General features: G+C 39.2%; 2 protein-coding genes and 1 non-coding gene across 9 annotated transcripts in view; 1 reads left to right on the forward strand and 2 right to left on the reverse strand.

Annotated features, from left to right (window-relative positions):
• Nucleotides 1-1,655: 1,655 nt before the first annotated feature.
• trnac-gca lies at nt 1,656-1,727 on the reverse strand. The gene has a single exon. It is a non-coding gene; the product is annotated as a tRNA-Cys (tRNA).
• A 288-nt stretch (nt 1,728-2,015) lies between these two features.
• On the forward strand, nt 2,016-7,855 carry LOC119479615 (testis-expressed protein 47). 2 transcript variants are annotated; one of them, XM_037755407.1, is made up of 9 exons: nt 2,016-2,180; nt 3,847-3,919; nt 4,353-4,456; nt 4,538-4,602; nt 5,375-5,453; nt 5,658-5,795; nt 5,897-6,044; nt 6,199-6,255; nt 7,099-7,855. In XM_037755407.1, exons 1-8 carry the CDS (start codon nt 2,148-2,150, stop codon nt 6,231-6,233), a joined length of 675 nt encoding a protein of 224 aa, XP_037611335.1. In that variant the 5' UTR covers nt 2,016-2,147; the 3' UTR covers nt 6,234-6,255; nt 7,099-7,855. The 2 variants fall into 2 exon arrangements, with proteins under 2 accessions (XP_037611335.1, XP_037611334.1); XM_037755406.1 differs by lacking the exon at nt 2,016-2,180 and adding an exon at nt 3,121-3,468.
• Nucleotides 7,856-12,096: 4,241 nt separating this feature from the next.
• Nucleotides 12,097-19,299, reverse strand: part of LOC119479560 (rho GTPase-activating protein 44-like) — a 76,183-nt gene continuing 68,980 nt past the window's right edge. For 4 of the 6 annotated variants that reach the window (XM_037755320.1, XM_037755319.1, XM_037755323.1 and 1 more), the window contains 3 exons: nt 17,373-17,479; nt 15,947-16,330; nt 12,097-13,498 (listed from right to left, as the gene is read on the reverse strand). In XM_037755320.1, coding sequence (XP_037611248.1) covers nt 13,341-13,498; nt 15,947-16,330; nt 17,373-17,479 — 649 coding nt within the window. In that variant the 3' untranslated portion in view covers nt 12,097-13,340. Of the gene's footprint in view, nt 13,499-15,641; nt 15,695-15,946; nt 16,331-17,372; nt 17,480-18,268; nt 18,800-19,299 lie in introns of all 6 variants that reach the window. The other 2 variants (XM_037755324.1, XM_037755321.1) reach the window with 2 other exon arrangements.

Genomic DNA, 19,299 nt, shown 5'->3' on the forward strand with positions numbered 1-19,299 from the left:
TAATTTACATACTGTGAATGAGCTCTAAATGCTCTCACTCATAAAAAAGTGATGTAAAAATACGAAACTAATCTACATTGCCACCAAAACTTTGAATATACAAAATGTCCAGGCACAAGAGAGGTAATTAAAATTATAGCAAGTAAACAAACTATCTTAACCTGAATGGTGTGCATTATGATATTCTTATTTTTGTGCCACCCTTATTTTATTTTTTTATTTCTACCTAAAATAAGTAATTTCATAATGCATATTTATTTTAAAGTGATGTAAAGATACTAAACTAATCTACATTTACACCAAACTTTGAATATACAAAATGTTCATGCACAAGAGAGGTAATTAAAATTATTGCAAGTAAACAAACTATCTTAACCTGAATGGTGTGCATTATAATACTCTTATTTTTGTGATACCCTTAATTGTTTTTCTTATTTCTCTCTAACATAAATAATTTCATAATACATATTTATTTTAAGGGGAATATTTGGGACCTCTTCCTTGAAGCTAAACTGTAAAAAAAAAAGTAGAAGAAAATCTGAATGACTTGAAAATAAAGCAAAGTAAGAAAAATATAATACAACCAGAGACTATTAGGTATTGATGACTAGCAGACAGTACATAGCACTGCCACAAGATGGAGTCATAAGATTATAAGAAATTCAACAACCCAGAAAATAGTCAGATTGATCCAAAATCAGACACCAACAATATTGAGGTTATTCTAGCTTGACAGATAATTCCATAGTGTTTGTTTAAAACAGAAATTGATATTATAACACAGCTAACATACAGGCACGTTGACTGATTGTAGTTAACTAATTACCTAACGCCCAAAAAACTAATGAATGCTCTTAATTGGTCCTAGTGAGCATGATGCCTACCAGCATCCCACCAAAAAGAGTCAAATTATCTGTGCAAATGACAAACAAACAAATAATTATATAAATAAATCACTTACCGTTCGATGAACGCACATTATAGAGAAGATAGTAACACACCTGTAGAGTACATTAATGAAACAACCGAAACACTTTTAAACGTCTTTTACATTCAACACACCTGGCAGGTGGAACGTACCATTCTAAACAAGAGGGGGGTGGAATAGTGATGTGTCGTCACGAACGAGTCGGCTCTTTGAGCCGGCTCATGTAAGTGAACGATAAGAGCCGGATCCCGTCCGAGAGCCGTTTTTTTCTTTCTTTCTTTAATTAATTCAAGGCAGAATGATAGGATGTTATTCTCCGCGCCACGGGCACTCCATGCACCGACTGTGACTGAATGTTGTGTTAATGACGTCCGTGTTACCAATCAGGTGATGACAGACAAGGATCATAATTTAAGTGATATATGTGCACACATACTAATCATAGGTCAAAACAGCGCTAAATTTGGCTGAATTATAAAAGGCAGAAGTGGTAAAACGAAGAGCCGTTTGGGAGCCGAAAGAGCCGGCTCTTCTTGGTGAGCTGAGCCAAATGATCCGGCTCACTAAAAAGAGCTTGAATTCCCATTACCATGGAGTAGGGCTTGTACGTTAGCCGTTAACTGGCAGATAACGTCACCATTAAGATAACTATCTACTTTGGATTCACATTCACCGTGAAGTTATATGTTAGTAAAACGAAAATAAACGTTATTGTGGTTCAGAAAAGAGGGGGCACCCGGATTTGAACCGGGGACCTCTTGATCTGCAGTCAAATGCTCTACCACTGAGCTATACCCCCGATGCTATAACATGGTGAAGCGCTAACTATTTATTTCTTATAATATTAAAAGCGATCTTGCTGCTTGAAGACAATGTTTAGTTTCTATATCAGTTAACGAACGGGTAAATTCAAATGGACGAAAGACACTTTACTATCAGATAGCGATAGTATACGTTCATACAAAACGTAGCGCCTCTTGTGGAAGAGCTGCTCGACAGTCAAAGTGTGAAGCCTCGTCCGTTTGAATGTACTCGTTCCGTTAACTGATATGGGTTGTCATGGTAACTGGTAGAGGTTGTCATGGTAACCCATCAGAGAGAAGGAGGAGACCACCAAAACAAACTAGTTAGCTAACTGAGCTAACTTTACTTTAACTACTTCACAGTAAATCAGGAGCTTTTCTTGAGGAAGCAGGAGGAAGAAAGCAACACAGTGACCATGTCTGATGTGTTTCTCGGGGAAATAAGAGAGGTTTGTGCTGGAGAGCCCTGCTGGAGACTTATCCAGCTATAGTGTTAGCTATGACTAGCTAAGTCCAAGTAGCCTGTACTTGGCTTATACTGAAGTATACAGAAAGGTATAAGTATATTTGGCTAATAAGTTCACTTCAGAAAACTTACAAGTATACTTGCAGTAAAAACTATTAAACTAATAGTTTAACTAAAAGTTTATAATAGTAAACTTACAGTATTGTTTATTTATTTTGCACAATTTAAGACTATACAACATAATAAATAAATAAATGAATAATATAAAGTGCAGGAAGAGGCAAAAAAAACACTGGGCTTATCTGAAGCCTCCACCTAGAGACAAGATTAATATAAAGAAATAATATGACTACAGTATACCTATAAGTTCACTTGTAGTATTGTTCATATTATAGTTGCAGTACAAAATACAACTTGGATGTAAACTAGTTGTGTACTCAATGTTTACTACTCTTCTATTTAAAGTATACTTAAAAGTATATTTATAAACTAAAAAGTGGGCCAATTTAGTCTCAAGAAGTAAGTAATTAGTACACTTACAAGTATATCACTAGTACTAGTACTAGTGATATTCGGGTAAGGGTTAAATCAGCCGCAACTGAACTTGGTTTAGGTTCTTGAAAAGAGCCTAAACCAAGTCCAGTTGCGGTTGATTTAACCCTTACTCGGATACCATGACCTGGATGACTGAGAACCTTCTCAAACATACATTGATATTAGTATACTTATTACATGAAATATACTTAGGAATATACTTGAACTATCCTTAAGTTAACTTCATAAAATAAACTCGAAGTATACTTCTTTTTATAAGGGAGTATAAGCTAAGTATAGTATATCTCTGATAAGTACATAAAAAGTATACTCTCTTATTTTAAGTTTAAAATAAGTACACTAATAGCACACTAAACATGTATTTGGTAATGGTATGTACACCTCCTACTCTTCTTCTTATTGGTTTTCATTACCTGAACTACAAGGCTTTCCTGGCCTGGGATTGGCTCATGTGTTCACCGTGTGTGTATACATATATCTGCATCTACATCAGAGCACAGCAGGTTTCGTTTTATAGCATCTGGGGAACAATAGGTCTCTAGGATATAAGCTTTTATAAACACTGAGGGCTAAAGCTTCACTCACTCAGTGCTTGAGTTGGACTTAGAGAAAGTAAGATGGAGGAAATGACAGCAGAGGATCAGACAGAGGAGAAAACTGGGACTAGTTTATTTCACCAGGTTATGGCACAGAGGAAGGATCTGGAAGAAGATATGGTTTGTATTCAATTGCAGATAAGAGGAGAGGAATTGAAAGTAAAATGATGATTCAAAAAAGGGGGGAGTCCAAGGCACTCTTCTGGCAAAAAAATATAAAAAGCCTTTATTCAATTGGCTATTTCATGATGAAATGCTAAAAACAATGCTGGTACATGTAAGATTGGGTAACAACCCAATGATGATTGTTTTACTCTTGAATTCTAAGATAAATAAATGTAATATGTCAAACAACTCCTTATATACTGAACTTTATCCTCCCTTTGTGCACGTATGTTCCTACCTGTATGTGTGTAATATGTGACAGAGCACCCTGCAGGACTTTCTCTTGTCCCTCTGCAGGTTTTCTAAGACTTTTCGTTGTCGTCTCTTCTACAGAGGATCGTGCTACAGCGGCTGATAGTGGTTTCTCGGCTCCCCCACGATCTTGCTGACAGGAAAGAACTGGGAGGTCAGCCAGCAATTACCTTTAGAGCTACAAAGACCGACAGCACAATAGCTCGGTGCTTGATAATAAGTCATTGCTATTCCACTGACAAGATCCCTTCATTTTAATCAATGAACTAATCACCTTTTACTAATTGAATCCTGATTTCCTTCAGGGGAAATGAAGGATGTTACAAATCACAATCACAAAAATGTGCTGCAGTTGTTAACAGAGTAGCGAAAGGCAGTCTTGTTTCCCTTGTTTGTGTGATTTTATAGCTTTCTTTATGTGACAGAGTCTGCAGGGCGTCCTTGAAAGAGCTTTTTGTGGTTGCTGCTTTTCAAAGTCCACAATAAAAGTCCCACAAAGGCTGAAACTATGTGTTGACAACAGAGCTGCATGTTGTCAGGCTGCTCTGTTTCTCATTCGTCTGTTTCTGTTGTTTGTTTCCACACAGGTCATTACGGAAAACTCAGCTTCCAGATATGTAAACAGCATATATGGGATCCTATGACGGGCCTGCTGCTAATTTATCCATCCTGTCTGCTGCATGTCGTTGAAGTGAGTTTTACTGTTGATCTGTGATGAAGATGTGTTGTGTGAGATGGTGCACTAAACGTTCTCTGTGTGGCTCTCTTCCAGTCATCTAGGGACGTTCTGCTTTCTGTTTTGAAAGACCTGAACGACATTCAACAACAGCCAGACGGGTAATGATGCTTTCTTCTTCTACACATAAATACCATGATGCAGTGTTGGATATAATGAAGTGCATAGTACTGTAAAATACCCCTTAACATCCACTATCCCCCCTTATTTTAAGGTTGGAATAATAATCTTATTTCTCACTAACAATATATATATCACATACTATATTATCTTCTTCCAATGAGTAAAATATTTAAATGGAAATATTGTAGATATATTCTGTGCATCATTTTATCCAAAAAAAATACACCTATTTGTTGTTTTTGGAAACTGGATTCCCACTAAAATAAAGATCTGTGGATTTTAGGAAGTTAAAAGTTTGCCACTTGGACGTTAATCTTACATAATTATAATAACAACTTATGATGATGTGTACATACTGTATAATGTGCAAGCTCAGGGTCTTAAAATGACTGCCTGCACTCACAATAAGTAGCCTTTAAATGACTAATGAGCTTTTCCTATTATTTTCCAAGGCTGGAAACATTTCAAAACTTTGTCTTTTTTGTCTTAGCCTTGTGCACAGATATAATAATAATAATAGTAATAATAAATAAATAAATAAATAAAACAAACTATTTGTAATGTATCAAAGTTACAAAGTGCTTTACAGCTTACTTTGTTTCTGTCTTCCCACATGTGTAACTATGTCCATGTACATCCTCATGAGGTCACTGTAGAGTAGAGAAAAGTCTAAAAATCCCTTCCATTCAGCTTGTTACTGTTAAATACTGTATATGAATCCATACACATTATTTTTACATCTCTTTTTAGAGCGTTGGTGGAAGCTTCCAAGGTTGTGTTTGTGGTACATAACCCTCAAAGCCGGCTGTTCCAACAGTGGAGCTACAAGGTTTGCTTTTTATCTTTACTTCTGCTCTTTGACGTTGAATTAATATGAGGCAGATACAGATGGGTGACAAATTTAATATGTTTTTCCACACATTTATTCAGGGTTTTCTGTCTAATTTGTCACCCGTCTGTGTGTTTTCCTTATGAGTTATAACGTGTATGCATGAGTATTGTTTCACTGAGTGTCTGATGTTGTTGACTGAAGGTGCTCGGTGCAGATCGGGGGCCCGGGGACTCTGGGACTAAGGGACTGGAGGAAGAGGAAGAGAGCACGGAGACTCTGGTTTGTACGGTCCTGTCAGTGCTGCAGAAGCTGGGTGAACACCTGGAGATATCTAAGAAGGTGTGTTCTCTTTTATAGATATATACCTGTATATATCTCCAGGTTATTCTGTTCTATTACCATCAAATAAAGGAAGTTTATGAACTAGATTTTCTCTGAAGGGTGTTCCTACGTCAGTGCTGGATAAGTCTCCGGAGCTGATCGTCCCTCAGGAGGTTCTCAACAAGCTTTTGACCCGAGACGAGCTCCTGACTCCACAGCAATACCTCCAGATGTACAACTCACCGTTAAACATCAGCATGGACTTTGGTAAGAGGCGTATGATGAATACTCACAAAGCATTTCAGCTGAGTTATCAGACTTTAAAATAATTGTGTTAATTTCTGACATGAATCAATGCATTGATAAGAAAGAAGCAAAGGCAGGAAAGTCACACTTTGATGTGTTGTATTCTGATTAACAGGACGAGCCAGACGCAGCAGCCTCAACACAATTTAATGCTTCGGACAAAAGGTCAAAGGTGAGGAATCTTATTATTAAACCTTCATCATAGGTTTTTAGTAGGGCTGTCAATCGATTAAAATATCTAATCGCGATTAATCTCACCTTTTTTATCTGTTCTAAATGTACCTTAAAGGGAGATTTTTCAAGTATTTAATACTCTTATCAACATGGGAGTGGACAAATATGCTTGATTTTCACAAATGTATGTATATATTTATTATTGGAAATCAATTAAGAACACAAAACAATGACAGATATTGTCCAGAAACCCTCACAGGTACTGCATTTAGCATAAGAAATATGCTAAAATCATAACATGTCAAACTGCAGCCCAACAGGCAACAACAGCTGTCAGTGTGTCAGTGTGCTGACTTGACTATGACTTGCCCCAAACTGCATGTGATTATCATAAAGTGGGCATGTCTGTAAAGGGGAGACTCATGGGTACCCATAGAATCCATTTACATTCACATATCTGGAGGTCAGAGGTCAAGGGACCCCTTTGAAAATGGCCATGACAGTTTTTCCTCTACAAAATTTAGCGTAAGTTTGGAGCGTTATTTAACCTCCTTCACAACGAGTTTGATATGATACCAGTATCTTTAAAACTGAATCCGCTACAAACTAAAAATCTCATGTTGTGTTAATGTGTAATGTGTAAGAAAATAGTGGCGTTAAAACGAATTTGAAAAAGTATTGGATGGATTGTCATCATGTTTTTATTTTGCACAGACACTCATGTTCCCCAGAGGATGAATCTTCAGGTCAAAAGCGTTTCAGCGCCGTCACTGTCAGACACTTGACATTGTGATTTACCTTGCAATTCAAAAATGTAATCAAGTGTTTTATGCCTCTGCAGAATGTGTTTGGCCTTCACTAAACCACCTTGGGTCATGTGACTGAAGACGTCCTCGCAGAGAGAAATCACTGCGACAGTTTTATACCAACATTTAATGACCTGAAGCATCTTTCTGGGTTTTGTTGTTGCTTCTTTTTCTTCCAAATGGCTTTATATATAAAGCATATTTGAGTGAAATAACATTAAACACCACATTTACAACAAAAGCACAGAAAATCCAAGTAATATAAAAACATTTTTAATAGTTTTTCAACATTCGGATGAGGTTAATTTTATATCTATCTTACTGTACACTGTGTTCCACTGGGAGATAGCATTCAAGAAAAGGCATTTCCTCTTTACTCCAAACTTTAAAGAGTCCACAGCGTCACGACAGTTTGACACAAAGAACTTCTTAAAAAGATTCCTTGATCACTTTTTGTGTTCCCTTTTTATTTTTGGCCCCCATTACTTGGAACTTAAGCAAAAAGAAAAGATGATTTTTGAAAGATGTCCTTGCAATGGCTGCATGCACCACAGTGTACTCTACAAACAGAACGATTAAAAACAAACCTGTATGCGCCACGTTATTTTCTTGTTTTGCTGTGTGATTTCAGTGTAAAGTCACAGGAACTTTTCATTGCAGTATTCTGGGCACAAACAGTCTTCTCTCCCATCGTGCTAGCTGATTGATTTCCTGACAGTGGTTCTGAGCCAGATGTGCTTTTTCTTATTTGCTATAGATAAAAAGGGGGTGAAACATACTGAATTAATGGAACACAGATGGTGAAAAATCATGAATGTTGGCAGAGTCGGTGGAGAGTTTGACTAAAAAAGGTCACTGAATTACTCTTCTTTTATAAAGGTCGATCTATTCACTTATAAAAAATAAATACAAGCACATTTATATAGGACCAAAGATGAGACACATTTCATAGGCATGGTTAAAAAGCATGCTGCCGAGTTTCACACAGGACAATGTTGAATTAAACGCCCCCCCACACCTCCCTCCCTAAAATTGGTCATAACACTTTTTACCAAATACCCCACCACCCTCTTTTACTTTGTCTACAACACACACAATCCGCCTTCATCACAGCCTACGAGGTGAACATCGTCTATCACCGGTACATTCCACCTATTCATGTAAAAAAAGGCCTTTCAGTGCTCAAAGGGCATGCTTGCAAAAGCTGTAATACTGGAGTCACTTTCTCCCGACTGTCTCTGCTCGACAGGGTTATTGTTAATAAAGTTGATGAATACTGTATATACAAGCCTTAATCTGAGACCCTTTTAGTACAAAACGAAGAGCAGCACATTGTAACACAGAAAATCCAGACACAGACAGGACGGACCATTCACCTCAGCACGGCCAAATTCTAACAATAACTTTTATAAAAAACTGTTTTGTGGTCAGCGTTAAGTTTAAAATGATAAATACTTGTGACAGCATTTCGTGCTGTATTGATTTCAGCTGGAGGATCTGATTGAATAATGAATTATATTAGATTAATAGATTATTTGATTGACGGAAAATTAATACGAAACTATTTTGATAACTGATTAACCGTTAAACATCATTTTTAAAACCAAACATTTCCTTGGGCTATAGACCAGATAATTAGGGATGCACCGATACTGATACCGGATCGGATATCTTTTACTTTTAAGTAATTAAATTAAATTCTATGTTTATATACCATATAAATTACATACTGGAATTTGAATTCCTGTGTACATTTGTACCAATTTGTTGCTGCATTAAAAAGGTTTACACTTCAATTGTAATTCCTGTTAATTTTGAAGATTTTTTTGCCAAATTGCTGCTCTACAATTTATTATTTTAATAATAAATAATTCCCTGAATGTATATCTATGTCTTTTAATTTGTTACATTTAGTTTAACAAAGTTAGTAAAGCAAATGTTTAAGTCCAGCCTGGTGTTGTCTTCTTACACATTAAAGGTCCCATATTGTAAAAAAAAAAGGTGAGATTTTCATGTCTTTTAAATCATAAAGTAGGTTTAAGTGCTGTATAAATACTGAGAAAGTATCCACAGAGAAATACACACAGCCCGTATTCAGAAACTGTGCTTCTGAAACAAGCCGTCCCAACATGTGTCCTGGTTTATTTCCTGCTGCGGTGTATGTGAACGACATCAGCTGACAGGAAGTAAAACATGGACCGAAGCTGTTGCCTAGCAACGTAATTCTGAGAGTAAATACAGGTATATACAGGCAGACTATCGTGAGAAACATAAAGTTTTTTTTTTTAACATTACAGCATGTAAACATGTTCTAGTAGAAACATAAAATACGAAAGTATGAACCTGAAAATGAGCACAATATGGGACCTTTAAAGAATGATTCCAATCACAGTCACAACACCGGTATCGGATCGGTACTCGGTATCAGCTGATACCCAAAACCCAGGTATCGGTATCAGATCGGTGCATCCCTACAAACAATTACGAAAATAACTGGCAGATTATTGATAATTAATATAATCGTTAGTCGACTCGCAGCCCTAAACGTCCTGTAGTTTTTCTGCTTTTTTTTTGCATGTTCTAATTTTACGTTATTTAACATCTATCTTATATTTAATATGGAGGACAATAACTGTAAATATTTTTGTTTTTCAGTCACGTTGTTGAACGGAGGAGATTCGTTATCTGCTGTCAGTCAAACTAAAAGACAGCGATGCAGCAGTTTCCCTGCAGAGTTTCTTTTAACCTCTTAAACCCTGCGACTGATCCGTCGTTACAGCTGGACAAACGTTGTGCAAACCCACAAAAAAAAATATTTTAAATTCTGAACAAGATCCCAACATTTTTAGAAATATCAAATACGCCAGGTTGCACCGTTGAAAAATGTATAAAATGACGCACGGGACAATTTTCCGTTAAATGTAATGTAGCTGCAGTGACGTGTTGGAACAAGCATGTACAGCATAAACATTATTAAACATCGTGGTCTTCTAACTGTAAAGCTACAATCAGGGTTCAAGAGGTTAATTCTGCAACAAGCACTATCAGCAGTTTTATTTAGAAAATCTACAAACTAGCTTTAACCTTGAGCATACGTTATGTTTTTACTTGATGTTATTTTGTGTGAATGTGGCAATATTGTGCTAGAACCAGTAACATTATAATATTATATGTACAATATAATGTTATAATGTTCGTCATTTATATTTTTCAATACAATATTTTCATATATATCTCTATATATATATATATTTATTTAAATTTCTCCCCTGCCACTATATACAGAACATGTATGTACAGAGGTATTTACAGAAGTCCTGTGAATAATATCGCACTTTAAAGAAAGAGGATGGCAGAGCAGCACAGTGACTTTTGAGGCCATGTGTTAGCGGATGTTCTCAGGACGAAATCTTTCATATCCGTATAGGTCACGACGCCTCAAGGCAAATAACAAACTGCTGCTGTCGTATGCAAACCTCGTTGCTCCGGTTTTATTGATTTTTCAAGTTTTTCTCTCAAACCTCCTGATTCCTGAAAAGGTTTCGATGCGACAGCAGGGAAACTCTGGTCCCGTGTTTCAATGTTATTGTTTTTTATCCTCAGATGAGATTCATGTGTTAGTGGAAACAATCACAACTCTTCAAGACCTAGTAAAAAGTATTCAGAAATATATCTGTATAAATACTCTCATCAAAATAAACACATATACACATTTCTTTGCACTTGCCTCTATAGACCAAAAATATCAGCATCATCAGACAGGGTTCCCGTAATAAACTGCAGTGGGGGAGGGAACTGAAACTGCACCGTCAGAAAGAAAAGTGCGCTTGTTTTTGCCAACTGAGGCTGCAGCTTCTTCTTTTTTTTTGTTGACAAAAATAGCACCTTTTGTTCTGACAGTTTTCAGCTCTTTGTTATGATATGATGGGATGTTTTTATACCTCAGGGCAGGACGACTAAGTCTAGTGCCTCGCTCGGCTGAACAACGCCTTGCCAAAGATGATGTTTGTAACAGGTCGTCATGTATGGAGCCTGAAGTGTGCCATCGGATTAATTATACCTGATTGATTGTAATCATTTAATACGTTATTTTGTTAAGTGTTTTGGTTTCTCTCATAGTGTTGCAAGCAGCTAAAAACTACCAACAGACCCAGTTAGAGACTAGCTGGTGAACATAGTGGAGCGTTTAGCAGCTAAAGAGACAGATATTTCCCTCAGGAGTTGGTGGAGACCAAAACCAGAGCTAAAAGAGAGAGAATATTGGACTTACATTCATCAGGTGGAGACAAACACGACTCCCAATGAATGAAATGTCGCTCTGTATCTGCTGGATGTAGAAATAATCAACTGTTTGCTAACAACTTTAAATGGTGGTTAAAGCTCCTATCTGTTGAATTCATCATCTAATTTAAAAAATTTAAAAATAAAATTAATTCTAAAAAGGCTATTTAGTTTTACATTTTGTTATTCCACTGACTTGTGTGTCTTCCTATCATATTCCATCTCACAATTCATTTCTTTCTTGCTTTAACATTTGCAAGTTCCATTTTGTGATCGCTGTTGGACAGTTTGGGGCCGTCGGTGAGCGTCTGTCTGCCTCGTTTTCTCGGTGTGTCCTGCACCGTCGGCTCTAATCTGCCCGTGACGGAGTTTTTTTGCCCAATTCAGCGTGTTGAATTGCTAGCGGAGCTCGTCGGTGAAAGAAATCACTCTGATCGTCTGTTCAGCTTAAATGAATCAGTGCACGAGAAGAGAAACGGAAGTGAGGAAAGCAAGCGAACGAGTAAAGTCAAGAGGAAAAACAGAAGGCTCTTCTCATTTTTCATCTCATCTGATCGTTCCAACACACGGATATTTTCACAGCGACATGAACATCTGGAATGAAGCTAAGCGGTGAGAGAGTGGTGTGAAAATGGTCGGCAAACGACGCTTTGTTTCATGTACGTATCATAACAACGCGGTCTTCCTGTTTCCCTTTTTGAATGATGAATACAGACTACCGCCGCCTGCTGGTGTGGAGAGTTATTCGATGTGTTCGAGTGCAACTTCATCAGCCAAAACAAAGGCGATGTGAGGCGACGCAACAGGTGGCCTTCGTCGCCGCTAGTTCTCTGATGCCGGGTTGGTGTGTCTGGGCTTTTATAAGAAAACTCCACAGGACACCTTTAAAGAAACCCACAGAGCAGCAACAGGAGCTCTGATTGGCCAAAATATAACAAGCTGGACAATCATTAATAATTATTAATTTGAGAAAATGTTCTGGTGGCACACTCCAGGCATCGTAGTCTCTCTGTGGATTCAGCTCCACGCTCTTGAAGCTGAAGTGACTCAACATGGAAAAATGAGCTTACAACCCTTCCTTTTTGTACCTATATATGTATCTCATATGTTTAACAGCTCCCTGACAGCATCTACTGTGTTCTATCTGGAGGAAACGGTGTCTTTAATAGCTCTCCTGTAGATACAAAATATGATCTGATCTGATTTATAATGTTACTTGTATCATATACTCTGAAATTGTACAATATAAACAATAAATATTCAGTGATTGATGAGAGAAAAGTGTGATTGGGCGTTTTTTAACCTCTTTGCAACCTCGTAGTTATTTTCCTAAAATCTCTAAAACATGCATTCCTGTTTATGCTCCACGACACCAACAGTGCAACATCATCATACAGTACAATTACCAAACACATATAAACACACACACACGACATACTGGCACACTCACAGTGAACGCTCAGGTGGGACAGAAATATCGGGGGTGGGCGGGGTTGTTGCCACCACGTGCCAGAGCGAGGCATTTCAACTGATACCCCTGAGGAATGAGGGAGCAGATAAACAAAAGAAGAAGAAGCAAGCGTTGGCAGGACAGATGTACGGTACCGTGTTGGTCTTCCTTCTTAAAATTCACTCATGAGAAGCAGCAGCGACGATGACGACGAGCACTCGTTCCTCCCAGCGGCCTGTTTCCAGTCTCGTGTGTGAAGTTAAAGGCAATATTGCAAGTGAATCAAATAAGGCCAAAAGAAACATAAAACATTAAATTAAATAAAACTGTGTGTCTGATCAAACGTTCCCTCGTGTGATTTCTTTTTTTTTTTTGGGTGTTATTTTCTCAAAGTTTTTACAAGTTGCTCAGGGTCGGCGTGGCGATGAGATCCAGAGTGTGTTGGGGGGTTTTGAGCGAGATGGTGCAGCGTTGTGTTTCATTTAATCAGCTAACATTATGAGGATGAGGATGAGGCGGAGGGGGGGGTGGGGGGACTCAGTGGCGTCATAGCGCCGTGCTCTCGCAATCTTCCTCCGACTCGGCTCTGTTGTTGGTGGATTCGAGCAGCGCCACTGAGTTCCTGAAGGGGGAGATGTGAGGAAAGTCAAAAATACCGTCCAGTTCCACGTCAATGACGGGGATGTCCAAGTTGCAGAGAGAATCTGTGCAGAGCAGAAACACGGGGATGAGTGATAATACAAATAAAATATTAAGAATAAACAGAGGTTGTAGAGTGAAACAGATCATTCCAGATGTGGCTTCATCGATGCTGGATGATGTTACACACAGCAGGTGGGTCATCATAAGGTCAAACCATAGGAATAAATAAAAATAATGCATGATAGGGGTGCACGATATCCAAAGTATGCAACAGGGATGTCTGCATACATACGTATATTGCATTATAAGTTCACATGTAGACTATTTCTACTTAAATGTGGCAGCACCTGGTGACAGCGTGATGTTAAAATATTAAATTGTGTTGTTTTCACTGGAGGAAATCTTGTTTTCAATGATCTACCAGCTGCAGAAAACATGTAAAATAAAATTGTATTATTATTTTTTTTTCATACTTAATTTTTTCCCTGTTTTCGAGGTTGTTTTCATATATGCAAACTAAAGTTGGTAATTACAATAGCTTATAAACCAATTTTTTAAGTAGTTGAGCTTAGAGACAAACCGATAAATACACTAGAGAAAACAACTTCAGCATTCAAAATTGAAATAAAATTAAGAAAAGAAAAAAAGAATAATAATAAAAAGAAAGAATAGAATTAAAAAAATTAAAAAAAAAAAATTCTATTAACTTATTTGTTTATTAAATGTATTTTTATTATTACTTTCTTTTCTTTGTATTAATAATACAAATGTATTATTTCTACATTTAATTGATGTAATTTTTGCAATTTAGTATTGCTTCCATAAAGTTGTCAGATTAAAAACAAATAATGGTCAAATTGGTTCTGCAGAGGCTGAAATATCCTGACTTTCAGTCTCTATAGCATGAGGCAAGCTTCAAAAACACTAGATCCTACAATTCCCATAATGCAACTGAGTAATATCTTTATTGTACGGCTGCAACTAACGATTGTTTTTATTGTTGATTAATCGATTAGTCTATCATTTTCTTGATTCATCAATTAGTTGTTTGGTCTGTAAAATGTCAGAAAATTGTGAAAATGTGGATCAGTGTTTCCCAAAGTCCGAGATGACGTCCTCAAATGTGAAAATATTCACATTTAAGAATCTGGAATCAGAGAATTTAGACTTTTTTTTTTCTTAAAAAATCACTCATATCAATTGTCAAAATAGTTAGAGATTAATTTAATAGCACAATTTATCAATTAATCATTGCAGCTCTACTTTATTGAGTCATTTCCTGCCCTCATCTTTCAAACAGTTTATAATGCAGATTTCTTGCCAAATATTTGTTTCAATCTCAAAACTCAGACTTTCAAAAGCTTCCAGAGAAAGAGGAAATTGTTTTCACAGGTTGAGTATTACTCTGCATGATTATTAAAAAAAACCTCTGAATGATAAAGTTGCGATGAAATTAACAAATATCTATATCATCATCAGTATTGTTACTTCGGTATTGGATGCAAAGGATTTACTGGAAATTGGCAATAATGTGGATATTGTGCATCCCTACTGGTTACACCTGATTCAGACTAATCAATTCGCTGTCATAACCCAAAACCACGAGATCAATGTCGTTAGTTATACTGGTGTATAAACTAACATATTGACCTCAGTTTGATGCTAATAGGTAAATAGGTTTGATGACATCCGCAGTGTAACATGTGTGATGAACAACTGCACAGACAGGAAGTGTGCTGACTGAGGAACAGCGGTGGGCAGTGAGGCACAACATCGTGGAGTGGAGCGGGAGTGTGAGGGGGGAATGAGGGGGTGGCAGCTGGAGCAGGGCATTATGGGTAGGAATCCTGAGGGCAGAAAAAGGTTGGAGGTTTGTGGCGTCTGCCCCGGTCTGTTCAGCCCCATGTAAGCCATGCATCGCATCAGTCTCAGCCACCATGCAAAGGCCAACAGAATGAGGTTAAAGCTGGACTGAACAGCCGCTGAGTGTCGGTATAAACATAATGAGAAGTCATGTATCAGCACGTGAGGAGCGGCTCTAGAGTGAGGCTGCTGTGGAGCGGCGAATCAGATAGAAACCTGATCCAAAACCTGCGTCTACTGGCAACCTCACCCTACTGCGAGCTGGCTCCATCTTTGGGATGGCGGAGGGATCGGAGGGGGCTGATGGGGGGGTGAGGCTTTAGCACAGGAACTCCTGCTTACCCTAAAAGTCCCTCTCACACATAGAATCACACTGAACCTCTCGGCTCATACCGCTGTAAGTGAGACAATAAGAGCAGTCGACAAGAGGGGAAAATTAGACGAAAACATACTTACGAGTGACGTTGAGGTAAATAAATAGATAAATAGATTATTAAGTCCAGAAACTGAGTAAAAAGACAATTACTTTCTGTGAAAATCTAATAAAATTACAAAGTGACATATAGCTAAAAGTACCTCAAAGCTGTACTTGAATACAACAGTCCAGTCCAGATGTACACTGTTGTAATGTGTTTTATACACCTTACCTGTGGACATGCTTTCCCCGGGAGACAAACCATCCAGGAGGCCCGTCGAGTGGTCCAGAGGCTGGGGACTGGTGCCGGGCGTGCTGGGGGGCTGAGGAGGAGGTAAGCTGGGCCTCTGCCGGGGCGGCTTGGGGGTCGGCCTGGCCTTGGTGAGAGTCCCGGCCAGCGAGGGCGGAGAGGAGAGAGACGGGGTGGTGGCCATCTGGATCTGTCCCGGGGAGCCGATGGTGGCGTATCCCTGCGGGTAGCTGAAGCTGTACGGGGACGGGGTGCTGGGAGGAGTCGGCGACAGGCTGACTGGAGACGGTTGACCTGTCGACTGGTCCGACATGGCTCCTGACTGGCAGTACGGGACTTTAGGGGGGATCGGGGCCAGCTTCTTTGCTGCAGAGAAAAAAATAGATCCAGGTTATATATAAATTAAGGCTGTTAATCGATTAAAAGAGTTAAAAGTTAGATTTGTCAAGTATTTAATAATCAACATGGGAGTGGACAAATATGATGCTTTATGCAAATGTTGTATATTTAACCCTGACAGTGTAAGAGGAAAAAAATCAGGACTGTCAATCGATTAAAATATTTATTCACGATTAATCGCAAATTAAACAGAGATTTGTCAAGTATTTAATACTCTTATCAACATGGAAGTGGGAAAAATATGCTGCTTCATGCAAATGTATGTCTATATTTATTATTGGAAATCAATTAACAACACAAATCAATGACAGATATTGTCCAGAAACCCTCATAGGTACTGCATTTAGCATAAAACAATATGCTCAAATCATAACATGGCAAACTGCAGCCCAACAGGCAACAACAGCTGTCAGTGTGTCAGTGTGCTGACTTGACTATGACTTGCCCCAAACTGCATGTGATTATCATAAAGTGGGCATGTCTGTAAAGGGGAGACTCGTGGGTACCCATAGAACCCATTTACATTCACATCTGGAGGTCAGAGGTCAAGGGACCCCTTTGAACAGTTTTTCCTCGCCAATATTTAGCCCAACTTTGGAGCGTTATTTAACGTCCTTCCTGACAGGCTAGTATGACATGGTTGGTACCAATGGATTCCTTAGGTTTTCTAATTTCATACGATTTCAGTACCTTCACTCTAGCTCTAAAACTGAATCTGCTAAAACTCTGAAAGACAGTAAAGTCGTTCGGGATGACAACATTCAGTTCTGACTTTTTTACCGAGGTGTTGCAGGTCTGACTCTTGGGCTTATTCAAACTTGAGACTGACATTTTAAATTGGCATATTTACATAACGAGGTGCATGTCTCTGTGGCTTTTAAAATGAATTCCTTTAACAGATAGATGAAGCCAGCAAAGTAAAAAAAAAAAAAAAAAAAGAGGATAACATGAAAATAAATGTCTTTCAGTTAGAAAACATGAATGCCTCATCAGCACACAGCTTCATTACCTCTCCTCAGGGTGAGAGGGCTGTGATCACATTGTCCACTAGAGGTCATCGTCCCCTGGAGTCCCTTCTGTCCGATCACTGGAGACAGCTCCTTGTTCTTCAGAGTACTGAGGACACACAGTGAAGGAGAAACAACACACACAGGAATTACAAGCCGCCTCTCTTTAATAACACGTCAACCCTGTTTCCATAAATCTCTTGGCATATTAAAATAAAAAAATATGAGAGCACCCATACTTCAATGTCAAATTGCCTGAGTGACCACCGTTGCAGGCGAACATGTCGTCTATACTGCGGCGCAGCAGAAGCAGCTCAAAAATCCCAAATAAACCCTAATGGCTTAATGGATTTTCTTTACTTTTACAGCGCAGTGCAGCCAGAATGCCAATGAGAAGAAGGTCAAAACATAAACCAGTTTATACTCTCAGCAGATGAGGCATGAATGGATGATGAAGCGATGCACATCTGGGCTCAATATCAAACATGTCATTAGCTGATCAACATACATTGTGTTGTTTTCTGTTCAGTCTACCACTCAGGGCTGACTGGGCCCACTGGTATGACTCATCTAACGCCCACTTTTCTTATAATGGTATGCACTTTGAATTTCCTTTGTTGCCTGGCAACCGCCTCCTGAATATCCTGGCAACATGGAAAGTTATGGATTGCGTTCATGGCAATTATATTAAAAGATGGATCTGATAATGGCGTTCCTAAAGAGAATTCCCATGACTGACGGATGCACAATAAATAAGAAGAAAGAAGAGGGGGTGGGTTTGTCAGGAGCATCTTAATCTCACCCGTCCCCGTTTCTCCTCCTCACATCATCCCTCCCTCATCTCTCCATTTCTGTGTGTGAGTTGTGTTGGAAGTTAAAGGAGGGGTTCTGTATTTACCTAGTCAGCTTGGCTCCTCTCTCCCGGCTACAGGCACAGGCGGCCCATGGAGGGGGAGCAGATAGGGGGGTGTTGGGAGGTTTGGGGGAGCCCAGGAACAGATCGTGGCGAGTAAGAACGAGCGGGGGTTTGATGTAAAGGGTGGAGCCATTCGCTTCGGACGGGGCCGCATGCGAAGCGTCGGCCAGTGAGGCCTGTTTGGGCAGGTGCAAGGAGCTGGGTTTGGGGTTGGAGTTGACGTCAAGCGGCTGAGGGGACGGGCAGAGGGGGTGGGGGAGCGGGGGCGGGCTGTAGCCGCAGCGGCGTGAGGGAGGGGACGGGCCGGGGGGCACGGACTCGGGGTTGGGAGCGACGGGACGCAAACACGGAGGTGCTCGGGTGTAGAAGTGGTGGTGAGGGAGCGAGTAGGAAGAGCAAGAGGAAGAAGAGGAGGAAGAGGAGGAAGAGGGGTAAGGGGGAGGCGGCCTCTCCTCCTCGGGGGAGGGGTAGGCGTAACAGGAGTCCGACCAATTGGAGGATGCATCGTCTGAGCTGCAATGATAAACACGTCAATGTTTCATGGGGGATTGAGCTGGTCTCCAGAGGCTGAAATGCTGTTAAAGTGGATGAACTCATTAGTATCTAGAGGTTAAGAGCAGCGGGAGGTATTGATTTATCAGTTTGGGAGGAATATTAATTATTGTGTCAGGAGGGAGAGGTAAAGAAGGCTCCAGGGGGGAACAGCACAGAGGAAATAAAGAGTAGGTGCTACATGGGTTTCAAATCACAGAATTGAAATAAAACAGAAAAGTCACCTCATCCATTGCAGCGCCTTGCGACAATGGACTGTTATGCTGTTAATGATGCTTGGACTAATGACAGAAACAGAAGATATACAAGTCATGCACGTGCAGCAGCTGAACTATGGAGGAACTTAACTCCACATTTAGTTAAAAACCCAGCATAAAGAGACGTGAAAAACACCACTCAAGCAGAAAAATTGATTCTCAACACAGTTCAAAGATGATAAAATAAACAACAAGAAAAAGAAA

This window comes from Sebastes umbrosus, chromosome 20 (genome assembly GCF_015220745.1).
Source record: "Sebastes umbrosus isolate fSebUmb1 chromosome 20, fSebUmb1.pri, whole genome shotgun sequence".
NCBI classification, from domain to species: domain Eukaryota; kingdom Metazoa; phylum Chordata; class Actinopteri; order Perciformes; family Sebastidae; genus Sebastes; species Sebastes umbrosus.

What these genes read in the sequence shown, in the direction of transcription:
- LOC119479615 (XM_037755406.1), top strand. Translation starts at nt 3,370, where the DNA reads ATGGAGGAAATGACAGCAGAGGATCAGACAGAGGAGAAAACTGGGACT. An exon ending in GTCTGCTGCATGTCGTTGAA is followed by an intron (nt 4,457 to 4,537) that starts GTGAGTTTTACT and finishes GCTCTCTTCCAG; the next exon opens with TCATCTAGGGACGTTCTGCT. An exon ending in AAACATCAGCATGGACTTTG is followed by an intron (nt 6,045 to 6,198) that starts GTAAGAGGCGTA and finishes TCTGATTAACAG; the next exon opens with GACGAGCCAGACGCAGCAGC.